Source organism: Pieris brassicae, chromosome 4 (assembly GCF_905147105.1).
Source record: "Pieris brassicae chromosome 4, ilPieBrab1.1, whole genome shotgun sequence".
Taxonomy (NCBI): domain Eukaryota; kingdom Metazoa; phylum Arthropoda; class Insecta; order Lepidoptera; family Pieridae; genus Pieris; species Pieris brassicae.
Genome location: NC_059668.1, coordinates 16,031,046 through 16,053,382, shown reverse-complemented (window position 1 = coordinate 16,053,382; position 22,337 = coordinate 16,031,046). Strand labels below are relative to the sequence as shown.

Sequence of the window (22,337 nt, the reverse complement as noted above, 5' to 3'; positions counted from 1 at the left end):
AAACTAATGAACATTTTGTTAATCAGATTTTCTTGTTATCGGAGGTCGTGGGTTATCATCCGAACTATTAAGAAACAAGTGACAGGTTTTGAATTGCGTATCAACTTGTATTATCAATTTCATTTCATATCAAAATCATAAGAATTATAATGACATTTTTACAGTAGTGGGCGAAAGAACTGGAGGTTCTCCTTGGGTGAAGGGATAATGGCGAAAATTCAAGCGTTGTTGGCCTTTAGAGAATTGGCTCCTATTTAAAAGGCCCTAAGTCTGAGCCGGTGAAGTACATACCGGTCTAGCCATAGACTATAGATGTGCACAGAAAAATGCAGCAAAAACGCTTAGTTATCTAACGGCAGACACTGTTACGATACAGATAGTTTCGTATTCTGTTGTGAAGTATGATGATGAGCTACTACAACCAACAATTCCAGATACAGAGAGCCACCCACAATGTCACGGCTCTGAATGAGCTCAAGTGGGTGGAACTTCTACTGAGTTGTTCCCTACTCATAACAACAACACTCTTCTGTCGAAGTAAATAAATATATGTATTTAAAACTCCTCATTCCATCGAAGACTAAAACATTGGGAGTCCCCCATTGCCCTTGCAGTTGGTAAAACTCTTAAAATTAATCATATAAATAATCCTATTTCTTCGACATTTGCGGATTACACCACGTCATTAATTTTAAAAGTCTGAACATTCTGATTCCACGATATGAAAGAAAAGAAGGTATAAAATTCATTAATTTTGTTCACACTCACGACCTGATGTTCAACCCTCAGGCCAGCTTTAGAATATTATACGTTCATACCTAAAAATGATAATTTAAACAACTGGCATTTAAACGCGATAATCACTAATATCGCGTCCATGCGTTCATCACGCTGCCCTCCGCTTTACCAACCCGCTCGACCCAAGCTAGCTCCCACAGTTTACGAACCTCATAGTAGGTGTAGATGATTAATACATATATGGATATTTATTTATTGAGAATTATTTGTAATGCAAATATTTCATTTATTGGTTAGATAATATAACTAACGATACTGTCCTTGTTTTTGTTACTGTGTTATATTTTTCGTCATCTCGTTATTACATTAATACATTGGATAAAATTTGGTTACTATTATTCCTACTATTGTCCCTTTAATTCAGTTAGTTTTAAGGACTCCTACACATGACACAGGATATATATAGGATTACATGATAGTACTAATCATTACTGTAGGTTACATCAACTGTGGCAATATAAAAATCTCGTTATCTCAGCATCCGCTAAGCTATCGCGCCGATAACAGATCGCATGTCAATGCTCGGAATTCATGTTAGATTATTTTAATTATTGCTATCGCTGGTATAGTGTACCGATATTTTAATCAAATCATTACTCGCACATACTTATTCATTATAATTTATATTCTGACGGTAGACATGTAAAATAGTACCACGGTAAAAATACGAACAGCGCCATCTAGTTTGTGTGTTATAAAGATTTTCACGTATCACATTTTCCGTACAATATTAGGTTCTTTCCTAATATTGCCAATCGCTTCTCGTGCGCAATTATTTCAACGATAAAATCTATATATTATCAATTTTATTATCAAATATGTAAATCCGTATCGCGACAACGAAACGGTAGCGAAATTAACTATTGCTTATCGTTACGACAACCACGACATGATATTTTATCTATTAAAAAGGACGATATAATCTATGACGATTGTTGTATTAAACAATTCCATTCGGTTCTGAAATGATCTGCCTGTACCCCGTGCCTACTAAGAAGATTGCAACCTTTAATGCTTTTATATACCTTGTACATTAATATAAGGGTAGTTTTAAGTTATGTACTAACAATGGTACTATAAACTTTTTGGTCTGGGCCTCACAATTCTGCATCTGTTTCGTGATCATTTGTCTTTTCAAAGGCCATGTGATCAGCATTTATGCTTGACATACGCCATGTTTTTGCACCTAAAAAATGCCGGTTTCCTCAAGATGTCTTCCTTCACCGTACTGGCGAGTATTAAACGCGCACATACACAGAAAGTACATTGGTGCACAGCTAGGGATCAAACCTACGATTTCAGATATATCGCTAAAGAGTAGGAGGTCCATCATACATTGAAGTCACTAGGTCAACACGATATTTTGATTATTTACATATGTTAAAATAACGATATGTTATAATTAAGTCTGGGATTTCTGGAAGAAAGCTTAGATTAGTTAGAAGATAGATTCTTACTTCGTTTACTTTATTTTATGTACAAAAAGCGTTTATTATTCTGCATTTTTTTTAAATTGGTGAGGAGAAGAGTAAGTTACAATCATACAAGCAAAATTAACTTAAAAAAAGTTTCCTATTATCTTCGAATTATGCTAGTATTTATTTAAACAAAACTATTGATGTATCAGTCACACTCTAAGCGTGAAGGTGATAAAGTAATGTGATGAATTTACTTTTATTTTTATTTAAAGGCCTTTTTATTGAATTAATTCTATTTATAGTTATAAAATTAGCGTTTTACATTTTCATACATTTACATGATTTTTGAGAATTTAAAATACACATGAGATGTAAAAATCCCACTTATCACCAATAATCGTTCCACATTCATCAGCTCATTGATATCAGATGGCCATTGCCAATTAGAATATCGTTTTCGATGCTTAACATGATTTATTTATTAGTGTGGGTGGATTTAAATGGGTTTGAGATGACAAGATTCGGGAGAACATGCAACAATGTAGTTTGTTTTTTCGCAGTTTCAGAAAAGCGTAGTTTTCTTAACTATTTTAACTCAATTGCGATTAAGGTATTATCTCGTAATTACGTAATGACGTTACGATTTTTAAGTTTTTATTCAACGCTCACTAAATTTAATGAAGTTTATATATTAGTACAATTTATTGCCAACACATATTAAACAATATTTTTATTAGGTATATATTATTATGTTTTTGGGAGAAATAAAAAACGGCTCAAATGTAAGAGTCTTTCCTCTATCTTTGATTTTGTTCCCTTTGGAGTAGAGACTCTTGGACCGTGGGGTTCATACGGTGACCCCAGAGCTGGTGCTTTCCCCGCTCAACGAATAAGTATCTAGTATCCAGCGTTAAAGGTACACTTTTTAAATTTGTTTTAATTTAATATTTATTAAGTTTTATTTATTATAATTACTATGCAGGTTTCTATTATTATAAGATATATTATTTAAACGATTTTATTATATACTTTGACAGTAAATTTGTGTTAAATATCTCATAAATCAACAAAATACAGCAGACCCTTGTTCGTATTATTAATTATAATCTTATATAAAATAGGTGAATTGTGTCTATTAAAGCATTAGCCATGTAAATTATCTTATACAAAATAATCTATACGATAAGTGATAAGTTTGCTTATCAAAATCTAACAAAATCGATCATTTCTATCAAAAAATTAATCTTCTACATAATCCATTCTATCCTTTGAAAACGGATTATACATTTTTTATTATACATTATAAGTAAGTAGATCATAATATTATATTTTAATTTAAATCATATAATCATACGGGTATAGATGTGCCTATAAATTTGGTATTATACGCCCAGAATATAAGCTTTCCTAGTAAAAGTAAGGGCGCGAACTTTTCACAACACTGGTACTTAGCGACTGCACTCCGGGACATAATAAATAGATTCCATATGACTCTTAGCCTATTATATATTATTATAGGTACGTGTACTATTGAGCTGATATGGCCTAGAGTCTTCAGTGTGCGACTGTCATCCCTGAGGTCGTAGTTTCGATCCCAATGGACATTCTTTCTACGAACGGTGAAAGAAAACATCGTGGGGAAACCGGCTTGCCTTACACCTAAAGGCACAGAAGGTTGATCACCTACTTGCCCAATAGATTGACAAATGATAGTTAAACGTTGTAGCGCCATTGATTGTTATTTTTATTTGTACGTGTACTATTTGTTACCGTATTAACGAATATATTAAGACAGTCTAATTTTTGATCTATACTAAAATGGTAACCATGGTAACAAATGCGGTATAAGCTAAGTTTATTACGTTATATAATCATAGAGGCGTTGCGTTGTTAAATCATGACTGTTTTTAAATATTTAAGAGAAAGATTATTATTGTCTATTAATTTGTTACGCGCTAATAAATTTATTCTGACCTTCGTGCCGGCCCCTAGTTGGACTAGTAGGATCCTTTAGCTTGAAGGAAGTGATTCTTGCTTTATCATCGCAATATTTAAGACAAACATAAATAATATACAATCTGATTGATCTACAATGATAATGCGGACGTTTAAATGCTTGTAGCAACATTTGTCGACACGTTAACTTGCTAATTAGTAATATTTTAAACAAAATTAGTGATCTCAATTAAAAACTCTTATCTAGAATTATTATGACGTTAAGTGTATTTTTTATAGCAACAAAGTCCTTATTATATAAATATTATTGTTTGCTCAAACAAATTAATTAGTTTTGGTAAGAATTCATAAGCACAGATAACAATAATTAGATACAAAATCTGATCCGATTTAGACCGAAGACAATATGCGAAATGTTATTATGTGAAATTTGTACACCTCTGTATTTATGTGGTCCTGGTAGATCGGGAAAAGGACGGCGAAGCATTTATATGCTGATGCGGCGAATTGGAACAATCCGAGAGTAGTAAGTAGGTAGGGAGGCTGCAAATAGTATTTTTTTTACATTGGTTAACAAAATATATTTTTTTTAAGAAAACTTATATATAATATACATAATGTTTCAAGTGCTTAACAGTAGTCATGGACAGCTAGTCTCTGCCACAACTTGTACAGACAAAAATGTCCTCTGCGACACTATAAATTCGTTATAAATTCAAAACATTTTTGGTAGTAAAGGTCTGCAAAACTTATTAACACGCTGGAAGCTTCTGTGAAGTGTTATTATCTGTATTAAGTCTTTAGTCAAAACATTTTCATGACAGTTTTAGTTTATATAGAAAAATTAATTAAGAACGTTAAAACTGTTTTCCAATAGATACCACTCGCCCTGAATAACAATTTGTAGCGCAAATACCAATCACCTGATTATCAGCTTTAATAGATCGTTATCGGAATGTCCATCGATTTTAATCCACCGTGATAATGCTTATCCACTAAATCGTTTATCAAAAAGATTTATATCTAAAACATACGCAAGCAAATTCAGTCCTAATAAAATATTCAAGTTTTTTGTTAGGCTATTAAAAGAAGTCGGTCTCTAAGCGCATTAATCTCCGTGGATCATTTTACCACTACTCTTAATTTCTAGTCATTTCGTTTTAGTATTTTTGTATCTGGCCAGATTGAATGAATGGGCCTAAGAGTGGATGTAGTGAGATACATTCCCTATTCATGACTACTTTTAGATCGTAATGTCGAATTGACCAGACTCATGACGTGTTCATCTGACACAAACAACGTAAACTTCGTCAAACATTGCAAGTTTTTGATTTTATTTTCGATCCCTACCGAACTAAATCCGAGATATTATGATGCAGTTGAACATGCTAAGAACTAAATCAATGGGCGGTTTTAATATAACTATAAATCCAAAGTTATCGGAGAGACTTTAAGTGGTCGCTTCTATTAATTTTCTTGGGTCACAAATCACAATCCACGTTGTTTAAACGTAGTGCGGTCTCTACATTAGGGTGTTAGTATGGTTTTTCGAACCCCATTTTATCCTCTTATTCCCACGCTTCCCACGTGTAAATTGGCGTATTGGCATACGTTTTGATATTCAGCTTTGCAATTATTCGAATTTTATTTTTTTCCATATTAAATCGATAAATTTTTTGCAATTGGTATCTTTGTTTTATAATTATAAAGATTTAGTTTCAATATTAAAATCTCAATTGTCGAGTCAGTTCCAATCCGCCAATCTTCAAAATTGATATATTTTAATTTTAAATTCCATAAATTTATTCGGCTTAAATATACTTGAAGCTGCAATTAATATATTTAGTACATGCCGAAATTAAACCAAAAAATGTATATATCTGATAAGATAATAAGTCCGTCTCAATATCATGTTAACGAGTATTGCTAAATATTATGTACTGGAGATAATATTGGTCGCTATTAAGGGTTATTAACGAATACCAAACGAATTTTTATCTTATTTTATACATCTCGAGATTTAAGTGCTGATTAACATGATAACATAAAATTTTATTTCTTGAAACCTGCATCTCTTTATGTAACTTTATCCGAATATTATTTGTGATAAAAGATATTTGCATTTCAAAAAAATGCTTTTTTCATATGGTCTGCGTACTGCCCACGGTCGTACGTTGTATGTACCTATGTACAGAAGTACCTAACTGTTTATTGTAGGTATAAACATCTTCATAAAAGTTGAACAGTGTGGGTTTCATGAGGACGTAATGACAAGGATAAGTAAGGGGAATACTTTAGTTCTTGACCATGTAGAGCGGATGAATGAGAAGAGGCTAACAAGTAGAATACACAAGGCAACCGTGGGTGGCAACCGGGTGAGACCAAATCCAGGAGGTACTGGAGAAGGGACAAGATAAAATTACTCATAACCGACGAGCACACAAAGTCAATGTCGTGAAAATGGATGAAGAGAGAGAGATGGCAGGACCGGAGATGTGGAGATCAGTGGCCTGCCTACCACTTCGGGAAAAAGGCGTGATAATGCATCACAATCGAATCCGTTAGATAGGTTTTTTATTGTTTAGTTTATTTTATTAAATTTTTTTATTATTTTAGATTGGTGAATATAGTTTTTTTCTTTAAGAATTGGTTATGCACTTCTTGCACTTATCCATCATATTTCTTATGTTGTATATAATGTGTTGCCAGGAAGAGATCACTTGTTAGCGATAAGGCCGCCCGTTGCATCCGTTATAATTTTATTTATTATGTAATTTGTTTTTCTATAAATGTAACGAAGTGTAAATAAATAACTATTTATAAAACAGACGCAGATATGTGTACTATTGAGGTTATAGGACTAAATCTAAGTAATAAATAATATATGTAATAGCAAATAAGATTAGAAATTAAAAAATACTTCGTATTACTAAACAATATCATAATTAAAATGTAGTATTTTTTCCAATTGAAATCCATTCATGAATGAGTTTTACCTCCTAAAATTGATCAGTGCCATCACTAGTAAAAAGAACAATATCAAACTCGACCACAGACATTAGATGAACATTAGCCTTTAAGTTCTTCACCTACGGAAAGTGCATGCGCGGACAATTCCCACGGACTCTTTAGCAAAATTCACAAATTTTTGCTATTGTTCAAACTTTACAGGTCTAGTTTAATAGTTCTACTTTTTAAAACGTTAACTAATGCTCGATGTGTGCTTTTAATTAAATAAAATAATTTATTAATTAATGCCAATCTGATGACGTCTGACGCATTTATCATTTAACATATCCTGTAGATACTATGTTTACTAAAATCATTTTATCCTTGACAAATGTGCCATAAAAAAGAATTTTAATGTAAGCAATGGAATCAGTAATATATTCAACATTTAATTATATTTACGACATTCCTATTTTAATAATTTATAAAAAATACATGCTCTATTTCTGTAGATATCTGCTATAAGTGTCATCATGTCGCTTCTCTACATAATTATAATTAAACTGTTTTCACTGAAGTTCCGTACTTTTTTTCACAGCGCACACAACTTAATAGAAAAAGACGTATATACCTATTTTAGCCATAAGTTCTCTTACAAATGAAAATGCTTGAAATTAAAAAAATATTCCATTCGAAATGCCAACATTTGGCTTTTATACAGGTTTTTAATCTATTTGGCCACGAATCTATGGATTTACGCACTGTTATTAACAACAATTTTGCGTAAATGTGATACCAAACGAAGTCTTAAAGTCTATTCGTACTATAATAAACATTGACTGGGTTATTATCGTTGATCTTAAAAACTATTTTTACTATAAACTTTTTATATAAATAAAACTAAGTGGTATCCATTACGGGCGTGTAACAAAACAATATGGTAATGGAAGATGGGTGGAAGGGGTTGTAAGAGATAAAGCAAAAAAAAAGATTTCTGCATCCTACGAATCTTACCAACGTGCCGAGAAACCCCAGTAACAGTTAAAAATACATGCTCTATTTCTGTAGATATCTGCTATAAGTGTAATCATGTCTTTTCCAAGGAAAAGTTAGACCTGGCGCTCACTTAGAGTGTCATTGTAACAGTAGAATAGCATCAGGAACGAATGCCACCGATTTAGTTTTGGGAGGACGTGTAGAGACAGTGAGAAAACGATACGATTGTCCGCTCCGTTTGCTTGTGATTGGTCAATAGCATCTCTAGTCCATGACACATCACCATCCATTCTACCAATCTCAATAAAAGACATCGTTTCATCTTCGGCGTTTGCCTTAAGTGTAACCATCATGTTTCAAATCTTATCTGCATATTGTAGGGTCGCAATAGGAGACAGCATTGTCTATTATAAATCGCGGCTCCCATTTATATCTAACCTTAACAAATAATTAAACCCCATAAACGGTAGAAACAAATGTAATCCACGGTTGTATGGATGGTTGTCGTTGACAATGGCAAGGCTGTCTCTGCGCAGGCATGAGCCACAATGTCCTTTGATGCCGCCGATGCACCGAGTGTTTGCTCACAATCGTACGCGTGTCAAGAATTGTTTATCTCATTTGCGATACAGATTCGTTCGGTAAAAAGTTGGTTACCATGTTTTCAATGGTGTATCTGTCAGGCCGATTGGGACTTTATTATAATTTTTATATAGCAAGCGGGCAGGGTGCTCATCTGATGTTAAGTGTTACCCACCGCCAATGTACACATTGGTATAGGGCTCGCGAATTAATTTCCAGCCGTTAATGAAATGATACGCATCAAGGACCCTAAGTCGACTTGGTTCGGGAGTACTTCATTGGGCAGCTGGTTCCACATAGAGGTAGTGCGCGGCAAGTGGCTTAAAAACGCTCACTTGTGGAACGATGGATGTTGAGGTAATATGAGTAGTATTGCGTATTCTGCCTTGATGTCCCATGATGAAACCTAGCATTAGCCTAGATAAACACTCGCCTTCTACGACTAATAAAAGAAATATTCTTCCGTAATGCACATATTCTTAAGCAAAAGGTAATTACAGTTTTATGTGAAAGCTTTGGTGCTAGTTATTCAATGATTGTATGTGATGTGTATTGACGCACCTGTCAACATTTACGTAAGTGATAAAATTCCAATTAAAGCACACTCATTTTAATTTCCGATCTCATTTCAATTTTCATTTTTTCTTGATTAACAATTTATCGCATTTATAAATTGAGACAAATAATATTATACTATAGATTAAATATGTTATATATATTTTATGTAAATTTACATAAATATATGAAAAACACAAAAACAATCATTTCATATTAATTTTAGTACTAATAATCAAATAGCTAAAAGTATTTTTAAATGTCAACGGTTTTATTGATATCAATTACTAAAAAAAATAACTTTCATCATAACTAACTAACATATCTATATGAATATTTAAGCAAATCCTCACCCATACAAAATAGTACTTGATAATAAATCGAGACGACTGATGAGTCAGTAACTGAATAGTCGAGTGTCGAGAATCATGTCGCGTTATCTCTGAGTGCCACTCGCGGCTATCGAATGTTGGACAATCTGTAAAGCCAATTACACCACCTTATCGGCTCTTACAAATGAGATGAGATCTAACACGAATAGTGTTTAAGGACCCAGACTTTTTAATCTATTTTAAAAAAATATTAAAATAGGCTTTATCGAATCGAAAAACGATACTCGCAAAGATTTTTTTGCTTCTTTCGTTGTTCTTTGAACGAGCAGAAAATGCTTTAGAGAATGTTTAATGTTCATGCAGAATTTAGCTACGCGAATCATTCCTCAATTCAACTTAGGCCAAGCTTTTTTTGAAAAAATAACTTAGATTTTTGCGAACATGTGTCTCATCTTATCTTAAGTTAAATAATACACATGTACACACTCAATGCGTTGCCGGCCTTTTAATAAGTGGTACTCTCTTTTCATAAAGGACCCTAAGTCGTAAATATCTTCAGCTGATAAATAGCTGCTGAAATAATTTAGAGACTAATATAAACAGTCTTTATTAAGCATTTATTAGCAATCAGAGTATTTAATGCGATTACACGTCTACTGTTAGACACCATCCATATGTTATAACATGAAATTTAGCGCTGATGAAGAAGTAATCGCCGAAACTGAAACCAATTTAGAGACTAAAGCAAATCGAACTATAAAAATTGTACCGAAAATTTTTATGAACGCTATAATGGTTGTGTCGAGAGATATTTAATAATAAAATTCCATCATAATTTTTTTCCATGTTAACCTAAGATCTTTTCAGCCCATCATAGTCTTATTTTTTCTTTAGTGTGAAGGATCTTATAGTAATCTATCGTTCAATGTTTCCAGTGTTATAATATATAATAATGTTTATCACAATTTCATAAATAAACAATATACATGATTTAAAGTTTGTCGACCTGAACGGAGAACGCACTTTGAAATAGCAAATAAAAAATAATTGTATTCCAATTAGGTCTACGACGTTGTGGGACCTAAATAGGAATAGACTTTGTAAGTCAGATTACTTAGGCTAAAATTTATAACTAACTTTGACAATGGCTATGTACCTTTAATGTTGTCAGCGTTAAATTAAGAAAATACTGTATATTTAATTATTATGATTACTAATAAACTTCAACATTGCCTTAGTTTATATTCATATTATTTGTTTATTTCAGCTTTAGACTGTTACAATCGAACAAGATCAAGGATAAATCGTATATATCTGTCTATTAATGCTATGTCTTTGTTTAAGATATTAAGTTAATTAACCTTTAAAAAGTCAAAATATATTACACGGAAATATTAATCTCCAAAGTCTTTACTAATAAGTAATAGTAAAGTAGCGCCATCTCTTATCTAAACCCAATTTAAGTTTGATTTGACCAATAAATTATAATTAATTTCGTATAAATAAACACTAATACTAATAAACTTCATAGAAAGAAGGAAATTGAAGGAAAATACCGTACTACTCTAGCTGGGAACCATAGTCATTGTATTTTCTTGAGTCATAATATTAATTTACTGTTATTATATTAAAATTATTACGTAATTTGATGACACAACATTTTAGTAGCCACATCGCAGTTAATGTTTTTAGGCAGGGTCAGACTTTTGTATCTGATATGTCTAATAACCAAGGTTCGAACACACGACCGCAGTTAGATGTACCTTTAGCGTATCGTTAATGTCTTTTATACAAACGTTGAATCATAATTAGGAAAATTAAGAAGTTCAATGTCCTAGCCACGTAAGAGGTAAACTTGAATTAATTATCCTTAATTCTAGGTAATATTTATTTGTTGGGTAGTCAAACGTATTTGTATGGGATTTCCCGCAACAAATGCGTAAGTAAAAATATTAACATTCAAAGATCGGCTATTTGTCTTAAAAGTTAACAGACAATAATATTGTTTTAAAGTATAATGTAAAATATTTACGGATAAAAACGTAAATTTATTAGTTCGAGTGCTTCAGCTGTCTTGTTCAGCGACATATAGTCTATATTTAAATTGAATTTATTTACGATACATAATTTAATTTTATGTCGTATCATATTGACGTAAATTAACATAACTAACATGTACTCGTATAATCATTTAGTATGCGGTGTTTGGACAAAAACTTTCTGATTATTTGTAAGAGGTTACCATATAATTAAACCACGACTACTATGTTTAACTTTGGAATACATTTATTATTTTTTAAACTTACCATTATATTGTAGAAAAATGTTGGGAAGGCAATTTTTAAATATTATTCAAGATATGGATTTTGACTTCAAATTGGTATATAATTTTAACTAAAAAAATTACTATATTAAATAAATAGTTTAAAAATGTAAATACATACGTTTCAACGGCTTAGGGTTGCTCTGTTTCCTTCGAGACATGACCTAGCATGTTCCTATGGGCACCACCATGTCACACAACACTATTTACCACGATATTACGAACAACTTAAAAGCGCTTAACACACGTCGATACAACACGACGGACCAACGCGCACTAGAGGCGTAGTTTGGTCGGCGCCAAATCGAGGAAGGCAACGGCTTGAATTGGCTCCGCCCATCTCCGCGGACCTTTTGAAAATATAAATGTCTTTCAAAATATAATTTTTAACCTATTTGACAGATGCAATGAAAGCAACTACTAATAGTACTAGGTGATATAAAATTCACAGCTTCAGCTCACATCGCAAACGATATTTTGGCATATAAAGTATGTGAAGGGTGAAAATTAAGGGTAACACGTATTTTGAAAGAAAACAATTTTTTAACCGGATTAAAGCTATTTGTATTATTATAAACTAATTATTTTACATTTAAATTTTTCCGACGTTTCGCGTGCTTTACAGCGTGCGTGGTCACGGTGACTGAAGACGAAAGGTGTTGAATGTCCAAAGTATCACAGCTGTAGAGAAAGTTGTGTTATCTGTATTTATTTCCCCGGAGTTGGTATCGACAAAAAGATGACGGGTTTTTGCAGAAATGACTCACTGTGTTCTCTATATTCGCGGATTGTTTATCTTGCGGTTTTTAATTTGGATATTATTGAATCCCAGGTGTTTGATAATTCTAGTCCGTCTTCTCTCTCTTTTTTATTTCAATGGCTTCGCGTACCAATCTTGGGAAGAATCTTTTTTCTTTCGCAAGTACTTTCGGTTGGTCAAAGCGTATGTAGTGATTAGGCCTATCTAGTGTGTGTTCACAGACTGCTAATTTTGTGTGTCGTCTATGTCTTATGTCCGCAATGTGTTCTTTGAGTCTGCTGTATATATATGTCCATATTGCGTTTAGTTTGCCCTATTGTAAGACAGGCCACATTCGCAATCCAGTTTGTATATACCTGCATCTTGCAACGGGGTGTTACTTTTGATTGGCCTTAGGAATTGCTGAATCTTCTTGTGCGGCTTGAAAATTATATTAATAGAAGCTCGATTTAGGATCCAGCTAATTCTATCTATAACTCCCTTTACATGGCAGGTAGGCTGGCTGGCGGGGAACTGTTTGTGTCTTGTTTTTGTTTCTGTGATGCAGCCGGGGGATGCGCAGTTTGTTTCGGTGTAGCACCTGTTTTACATGCTGTAGTTCTTCCTCGAGGTGGGCAGCATCACAAAGAGGTTGGGCTCTCTGGAACAAACATTGACCGACAGAAAGCAGTTGTGACAGTTGTTGTTCTCTTGTTCAACAGTAAATTTAATGTTGTTGTGTATTGAATTTAAATGTGCTAGAAATGCAGATATTTTGTCCTTGGGGAGTACTACAAATGTGTCATGTGAAGAGGCGGATTATCAATGGGACGTGAAAAATTATCAATTGATCACAGACTATGATGCGAAATATTTTTTACTACAAGTGATATAATATGTTTATAAAAATGTCAAGTAAAGAACATGTAGTTCTCAGAAAGAATTTTGTTTATTATAAATTAATAAGTAAAATTAAAATATAGGTGTTAGCTCCATTATTCAGTATAAAAGAAACGGGCATCCCCTAAAAACTGAAAGTTTAATTTAAAAATCATTTTATTATTTTTTAAATTTAAGACATTTTTGTGGAAACATACAACAAGGTACCTTCGTGTTTCACTTGAGTGCAAAAGCAGAACACTACATATCTAAATAAAACCTCTTTAGCGGATATAAATGATTTTTTTTTTCAAACATATAGCTAAATCTAAAAGGAAAAAATTCCAGTTCAGTGAAAAACGACAAACTTCGCGGCAAAAGATGGCTTTAAAATGACATCATTTAATTGACTCTAATCGTAGTATCAAAGTCAATTAAGGCCCGAAACGAGACTAAACGCTAAGTCCCTCCCGTACATAACCGTTGTTTTGTTTTTGACTTACCTATGTGAGACTCGTCTGTGAATCTCACACTTGAAGTAAAAAGTATAATTATCATATGTAGTCACCTTAATTTAGTATTTAGTGCGCTAAAATTACAGTGTTTTAGTTTAGTGTTTTAAGTGCATTAGAATTACAGTGTTTTAGTTCAGTGTTTCAAAATAACAGTGTATCAGTTTAGTGTGTTAGAATAACTTTGGAATGAAAGTGCGTGCTCATATTTAGCTATGTCCGCTACTTGCAAAGGTAAAAAGTTTTTTATCTAATTATGTATTTTTCATTGATTTATATAAAAAGATTCGATGGCAATTAACAGCAGTGGCGGAGTGTTTCTTAACAGCTTCTCATCTATTCTACGTCAAAGATTTAACATTAAATGTAAGTCTCAAAAGACATTAAATTTTTTTATTTATAAGTAATATCAAATATCACAAATACAATACTTGGTATTTATGATATTTGATTTGTCAGTCACTCGCAGACCAGAAAATCACTTGACATCTAAACTCATATAAATAATGTGATAATATTATAGAAAGAGGTATCATCAGGTTTATTTTAAAAAAATAAAAAAACATTAATAATATTTATATAATGATTTAAGATATTTTTTTTAATACTACCAAACGGAGGCAAACGGGCAGGAGGCCTACCCACCTGATACCGCTGCCCATGGATACTCTCAATGCCAGACGGCTTTTTCCTTGAAGAACCCTAAGTCGACTTAGTTCGGAAATACTTCAGTGGGCAGCTGGTTTCACATAGCGGTGGTGCGCGGTAAAAATTGCCTCGAAAAACGTGTAGTGGAACGGCGGACCTCGAGGTGATACGGGTGGAGTTTTATATTCTGCCTCGACGTCCGATGATGAAACTCAACTACAAGTATTAATCCGGACAACTCCTCTGAACACTCTCCATGGTAAATGCGGTTGAAGATGCAGAGTGACCCCACATCTCTACGCAACGCCAAACGCCAAAGGCTCAAGCCGCTCGGAGAGGGATTGGTTATCGACGATTCAAACTGCTCTTTCTGGAATACGGTCAAGTGGAAGCAGCTGGTACAGCTGGTACCACTGGAATAAGTGGTACACAGTATTCCATGTGGAGCCGAATTCGCGCTTCATAGAGTTGCAAGCGGTGGCCCGGAGTGAAGTACCGTCTCGCCTGTCCTGAGCACACCAAGGCTATGGAGGCTAATTTAGCCTTCCCCTCCAAATTACCGCAAAACTAAACGTCGTTCGATATGTCAAACCCAAGTGTTCCGGTGCTGGATGTAGCTTTAAGAAGAGTGTCTTCGAAAAGAGGAGTAGCGACAAAGCGTGTTCGCGGAAAACGCGCAAACTTATGTCTTCTTGGGGTTAAATTGGACAAGGGTCTACCCCAGTCCGACTCTCCACGTAGTAGAGTTTCGACTTCAAACACAAGTTTGTTCCGGTACTCATTGACAGCTACCCGAGAAATACCTGCCCGGCCAGTGTAAAGAGTATCTTCTATCCCCAGTGCTGTCATCCGCATAGTAATGAATGTTGCTAAGTTGCAACATATTATTAATATGCAGAAGAAACAGGGTCGGGGTTAGAACACAGCCTTGTGGGACCCCAACGTTCTCGGGTTTAAGGTCGGAACATGGTCTGTCGATGACGACCTTGATCTTCCGATTGGCCAGAAAGATGGAGATCCAGTTGCATAATTTTCGGGAAGCCCGTAGGCTGGAAGCTTCGAGAGCAATGCTCTGTATCACACCCGATCGAAGGCTTTCGCTATCGATCCAAACTGACCGCTAGCACCTCCCCCTTGGACTCAATTGCCTCTGCCCATCTATGTGTAAGGTATAGTCACCTGCCGAACGACCATGACGAAATCCGTACTAATAATCGCTAATCAGCTTATGGCCCGCTAGATACCTCAAGCCTTTAATAATGGATTCCATTAGTTTCGAGAACAAGTAGGTTATAGCTATTGGGCAAGTTATAGTTGGACGGATCAGAGCGATCGCCTTTTTTAGGGGTCGGATGTATCAAAACGGTCTTAAAACACTTCGGAACAGTGTTGAGGGAGTGAAGGTACCGGAAAACGCGCGTTTGGACCGGAGCCATGTCAGGAGCACTATTTGTGCAGCACAATTGGTGCTGCACAAATAGTGCAGCACCAATCACATCATCATCAGCTTACCATCCGGCCCGCTCGTCTCATGAAATTTATATATTAGAAAAAGCAATCACGCATATACATCAATCTTCGGCTCACACCTAAAAGGTTATAAATAATATATCGTGATACCACTCATTTACATGACATGGACCATCACATTCAAGTGCTTTGTCGGATTTTTAAGAATACTTTTTGCGCGCTCCATTCTTTTAAGGAACCAATATAGGTACTCCGACCAAGGTACTAACGCTTGGTGTGAACAAGGAAAGACGATAACTACGAATAGGTATGTATGTGGGTTATTCTGTCCTTAAATGACCATTTTAAGCTTTGTATTACAAAGCTTAAAATGGTCATAATACATAACTAAGCAAGAAATGTTTCAGTAAATCCTATTTAAAATCATGTCTCAAAATTAAACAGTTGTTTTAAGAATAAAAAAGGGTTTATTCATTTGAGAACAATTCCGTTTTAAGTAAAAAAATACCTATTTCAGGCTCTTCCATAACAACTTTCCATAAAAATATATATTATTTGATTACATTTTTTTTGAGTGTATGTGTGGGTGCATGTGAGTGAGTAAGGTATGTTCATATACATTTAAAAGCTTAAATGTAAGCATTCGTCCTTAAATATTTTTTTTGAAAATTGAATATCGTAAAACAGCAGGAGAGAGTTTGGCCACTTTATTATGTCAAACGCCCAACATTAAAGTTGATATAAAATATATATTCATCCGAATTCATTTTCATTCCTGTAACACCGTTTTACCGCACCAACGACGATGATTATGATAATAATTAATGGAGTGCAGTGGCTACAGCCTGCGACACTCATTCCTGAGGTCGTAGGTTCGTCCTACGAAGATGAGCAAAAGATGATTGAACGGTGCATCCGTTCAATCATCTTTTGCATGAAATTCATCTTTCCAAATGGACTTTCTGTCTATTTGCTAAATTAACACTCGCTCCTACGATGAAAGAAAACATCGTAAAGAAACCAGCATTAGATCCATAGAGGCAGATCACATACTTACCTATTAGATTGACAAATGAGCACGTAACAAATGTAACAGATATCTGACGCCCAGTCATAAAGAGGTTGTAGAAGTTTTTAAAGTTACAGTCAAAAACATTTTTTCTATCCCATATTGGAATCTTATATAATGTTTATAATATATGTGTGAATCTTATATGTGTGAAAATAAATATCTACTATCAATGCGTAAGTAACAAAGGTACATTATTACATACACACATATAAATAATTATAACCCATCAAAGTAAAGAGAATTTATTATATTGATGGCAATTTATAAAATATTTTAATGATCGTAGACAGAAATTTGGAATATCAAATAAAGACAAAATATAAAATACTCATATATCACCGCTTGAAACGTTTTAAATATATACATAGACATATACCTCACTATATAAAATCAAAATAACCGTCTCAAGCTTATCTAGCATGTTCTAATATTTTTTCTGCATTTATAGACGGAAAGTGAAATTGAAGAGATAAAAAGTAAATAGTGTACTAGAATAGTAGTCGGTGGTCGCTTAATTAGGGACAAGTAAAAATCAAACAACAGAATTTCTACAAAAGTTACCATTGTATTAAATAATTCAATTCTTTTTGAGCGCAAAGTGACATCTATCTTTGTAGGATAATACTGCGATGATACTGGTTTGCTGATTAAGCTGTTATTTACTGAGCGTTTTAATACTCTTACACTAGATGGCGTTTTTACAGTTTTTACATTATTACCTAAAGAAATAGGAAAATTAAGTATAAAATAGTTTTACATTTATTTACTAGATGGCAATTGTATTCTTATAATATTATATTTTAAGTGTACCAAACTAAATATATCTTATGTTTCATTTCAAAATCATATTGTATTTAAAAGTTATTAGTTTAAAATATAAGACTACGAATTAGTAAATTCTGTCGAACACTTTAAATATTTATAGATGTCGCTGCTACATTGCGAATGAAAATAGAAACGCGGTATCGTATCTATTCTGATACAGTATAACATGTTTCGTTTTAGTTATTTCTTTACTCTGGTTTCCCTTCAAAACGTATAAATCTTTCGCCTTTTACTAAAGATTTCCGTGGAGGGGAACACTCAAATGAGTCTTACTCAATTTTTGAATGCCTCACTCCGTGAGGTATAATAACTTACTATTTCTAAATTGCCTTTCCAGTTTAGATTACTACTACATTAAGTGTTAACTGTAAAGATAACATAATTTTTTTATATTCATTCATACTTGCTAATTGATATTTGATACTTCAATTCTTCAGTACTCAGAATTATCAATTTACAGCCAAATGGCAATGCAATAGTCAATACTGCAGATTTGCAGAAGTCATTTGATAATCGATCTTTAATTTTCCATTTACATTTTTCTATGATGTTTAAAATTATTGGTTTATAATGTACATGCATTTTGCATTTGAGAAAAACAAATTATCGTTCTTTAGTCAAGTGTATTTCTCTTCCAGATAGACTCGAAGAACCGTCAGCCAACATTCGACTGCAGATAGATTTTACATCCATGTCACCCTTCGTGATCTTATACGACCGTTTTTAGTTCATTCAAAACATATAAAATTTATTATGTAACTATTTTACCTACCTACTTCTATTTCATTTATTTATATACACTTTATAACACATGTATATACTTAACTATAAAATTGTGATGTGCAAGGGTGTGAAACATGAAATATTAAACAAATCAAAACCTAACATTACTAAAGACTAATAATTTATTAATAGAAACGTATTAAACATTTCACTTTGGTTTTGAACACTAACGCTAGTGTAACCAGTACATATTTTCACACATGAATAGTTAAGATTTCTAAGGTCATTAAACTTAACGATTGAGTGAATATTAATGGCAACATTGTCTCCTAACCTGTGAGGTCACTCGGAACCCAATATTTATAATCCTCAATCTTTAAAAAAAAATCACTATGTAATGAGAAAACGATATAATTATCTTTATCGATAATTGTTTCAAATAAAGACATTATTTTTGCTTGAATGAAATTGTTAAGGCATGAAGACCGTTCTATAAACTTAAGGAGATACCAAATAGTAGCGCTTCTTAGTTCTGGGCTTCTGTGTATGTGTTTCATGATCATTTGTTTTCTCTAACAGGCAAGATTACTCCTAGGTGTATGACACGCGCCATCTACTTATTGGGTCGACTAGTTAGGAAGTTATACCGGTTCCCTCGCAATGCTCTTCACCATACGAGTGAGTTAAATGGGCACATAGAAAGTCCATTGGTGCAAAGCTGAGGATCGAAGCTACGACCTCCAAAATGATGTACCATAAAACCACTGCTACAGAAGTTACTCAGAGTTTTTATTCTTTTGTGTATGAGTATTTTGATAATCTATGGTATGTTTATTCTGCAATGTGTTTAACAATCTGCGGTTCGAAAAGGTTTAACCCTTACCTCAACCTACATGCATACATAGTTAATACATTCTGTTCTTAAAAAAAATACATCAGTGGCGCTTTTTAGGTCTGGGCCTCAGATTTCTGAATCTGTTTCATGATCATTTGTCAAATTAATATGGAAGTAGGTGATCAGCCTCCTGTGTATGACACACGCCGTCAATTTTTTTGGGTCTAAGGTTCCCTCAAGATGTTTTCCTTCACCGTTCGAGCGATTCTAAAATGCGCACATAGAAATAAAGGCTATTATGCACAGCCCGGGATTGAAGCTACAACCTTAAGGATGAAGGTCCCACTCTAGGCTATCACTGCTCCATTCTGTTCTTAACCGACTTCAAAAAACTTGTAATATTTTATGAATAGCATGTTGAACTCACTTTACTTTACGACGAGTTCTCAATGTACAGTTAAACGAGATTTCTTAAATAATATGCAAAAAACATTTACTTTACTTAACTTAAACACAATACATATAAAATTTCTTTATCTAGGCTGAGCGTAACGGGCTTCGCTCTTCCAGGCAATCCATGATTAAAGAGTGCTATTGAATCGAGCGTCAAGACATAACCTGTTCAAGAATTATGCTCAGCTATAATTAGCCACAGTTAGGTCAGACCAATGACTCAGTATTCATCGACACGTCACAGTATAATCCGGCTTTGTTTCACACACCCAGGCAACGAAACACACACACAATCAAACGGGACGTATAGTGCAAGGTACACTCTGCGCGATTGTTTGTGCGGCGGTCACGAACTAGATAAAGATGGCTGTAAAATGTATGCGGTAGCTACGAGAACTACTGTATGCATATTTAAAAACCTATGAGAATTGTGTTTCAAAATAAATTAAGATTAATAAAACGCTATATAATTTACGTTATTACGATGGAGTCGCCTAACTCGTTTACGAAAAATAATGAATGGTCCTTCACATAAACAAATAATATTTGGAATCTTGGAGGTTTGGAAATGTCTTTGCCTAAACACCATATCATTGCCTAGATTAAAATCCCTTGGTAAAAACTGTTTATAACATTGTATAAATGTTCTGCGTCTTCAATATGTAGTAAAAGTAATGATTGTCTTTATTTAGCATGTGATTTTGCTCCCGCTTCAATTTTCTTGACACGACCTAATGAGAACCTTAATAAGGATAAAAGTATTCGAATTATAATTAGTCTGAGTGCACGTTATGCTTAAGTGCCAACCAGTGGTAAGTGGAAAAATAGAACACAAGAACAGAGGATCTTCCCATTAGGGAGCGTTCAAGTATTACGTATCGCATTTTGGGAAGGGGGGGTCCTTTTGTAAAACGTTACGATGCTCGGCGGGGATTGAATTACGCGTTATTGTTAATATTATTTTCTACTTTCCAGTACTTTACACCACATAACGGTAAGTTTTAGGTTTAAAGAGTCACTGGAGTTGGTCACGAAACGTTTTACTATTGGAAACAGAAACGTTACGGCGCGTTTCATAGGGGGGGGGGGGGGGCAAGAATCTCCAAAAATTGCGTGACGCAATACTTGAACGCATAATAGACTGTAAGTATGGATTATGTTACTTATCCTTTTTAGTAAATTAATTTTAATTTACTTATTAGAATAACGTTATGTTAAATGATGTCATTGTACAGAGACATTTTATTTAAAATATACCGCTCCCGCTGACTTTCCCGCTTCCATCTGTTACTTGGCCCTCGATCACGCGTCCAACGCGTGCTACTTTCACGTAACACTGCCGTCATTCGCGTACATTTTTCTCAACAACTCTTTCGTCATCGACGAATATTCGCCGGTCACCGATGAGGAAATATCAACAAAACATTGACCTATAAAAATAGTTTGGACAGATTGCACTGACATTTGAATAACGTTTCTCTATTAATTGTTAAATTAAAAAAAAAGAAAAGTGATACAAAATGACATATAATATGTCTGCCCCATGACTGGGGCAAGATGGAAGATGGATTTTCAAAATTTAATTCAATTAATCAATATACATTAGATGCGATAAAAAATGTATACAAGAATATTTATTGTTAAAATCAAATGAAACGAATTACCCAACGTTTTGTAGGCTCTAAATACCATAATTAAAAAACTGTATTTCATATAATTTAAATACCAACAAGTAACCTATAGGTAGGTATACAAATACATAGGTTTTCGGCGCAGTTTAGTTTAGTCACGATTTTGTTCATGACTATTGAACATCATTATTTTATTAACGAGAATTTTTCAATGAGCTATAAAGTTTGAACCGGTATGTATGATAAACAAGTTAACTAGTTCAATAGTCTATGTTTAGAATAGATTTGGAAAATTTAAAATTTTCATACAACTATGTATTTTGAAGTCATATAATTTATCATATAATTTTCAATATGCTTTATGTTACACTACTTTGTGAGCGTTCAGGTAACTAAAGAATAATTACGAATTAAAATATCTAATAATTGTAAACAGGAACGTAAACCAAAACTAACAAATCCGTATTAGAAGTGTGTACTTCCTAATTCGAGTACCAAGCTGCCGTGTGCATACGCGTTGTTATTGTGTTGCGTATTTGTTTGGTTTAACGAATTTCTTGCGCGGTCGTTGACACCTGCCAAAATGCAGCAAAACAAACCCGTCCGGTGGTGCCGACGCGCATGTCGCTGCAGCCGCAGGG

The 22,337-nt window shown here is 33.8% G+C and overlaps 1 protein-coding gene and 1 non-coding gene across 3 annotated transcripts in view; one reads left to right on the top strand and one right to left on the bottom strand.

Annotated features, from left to right (window-relative positions):
• The window catches only part of LOC123708487 (zinc finger protein ush), a 139,261-nt gene extending 127,093 nt beyond the window's left edge, over positions 1 to 12,168 (bottom strand). For both annotated transcript variants that reach the window (XM_045659220.1, XM_045659218.1), the window contains exon 1: positions 12,031 to 12,168. Coding sequence is in view for 1 of the 2 variants with exons in the window: in XM_045659218.1 (XP_045515174.1) it covers positions 12,031 to 12,070 (40 nt within the window). In the remaining variant the exon portion in view is untranslated. The remainder of the gene's footprint in view (positions 1 to 12,030) is intronic.
• Positions 12,169 to 18,242: 6,074 nt separating this feature from the next.
• On the top strand, positions 18,243 to 18,359 carry LOC123709150. Its single transcript, XR_006753694.1, has one exon. It is a non-coding gene; the product is annotated as a U5 spliceosomal RNA (small nuclear RNA).
• Positions 18,360 to 22,337: the final 3,978 nt, after the last annotated feature.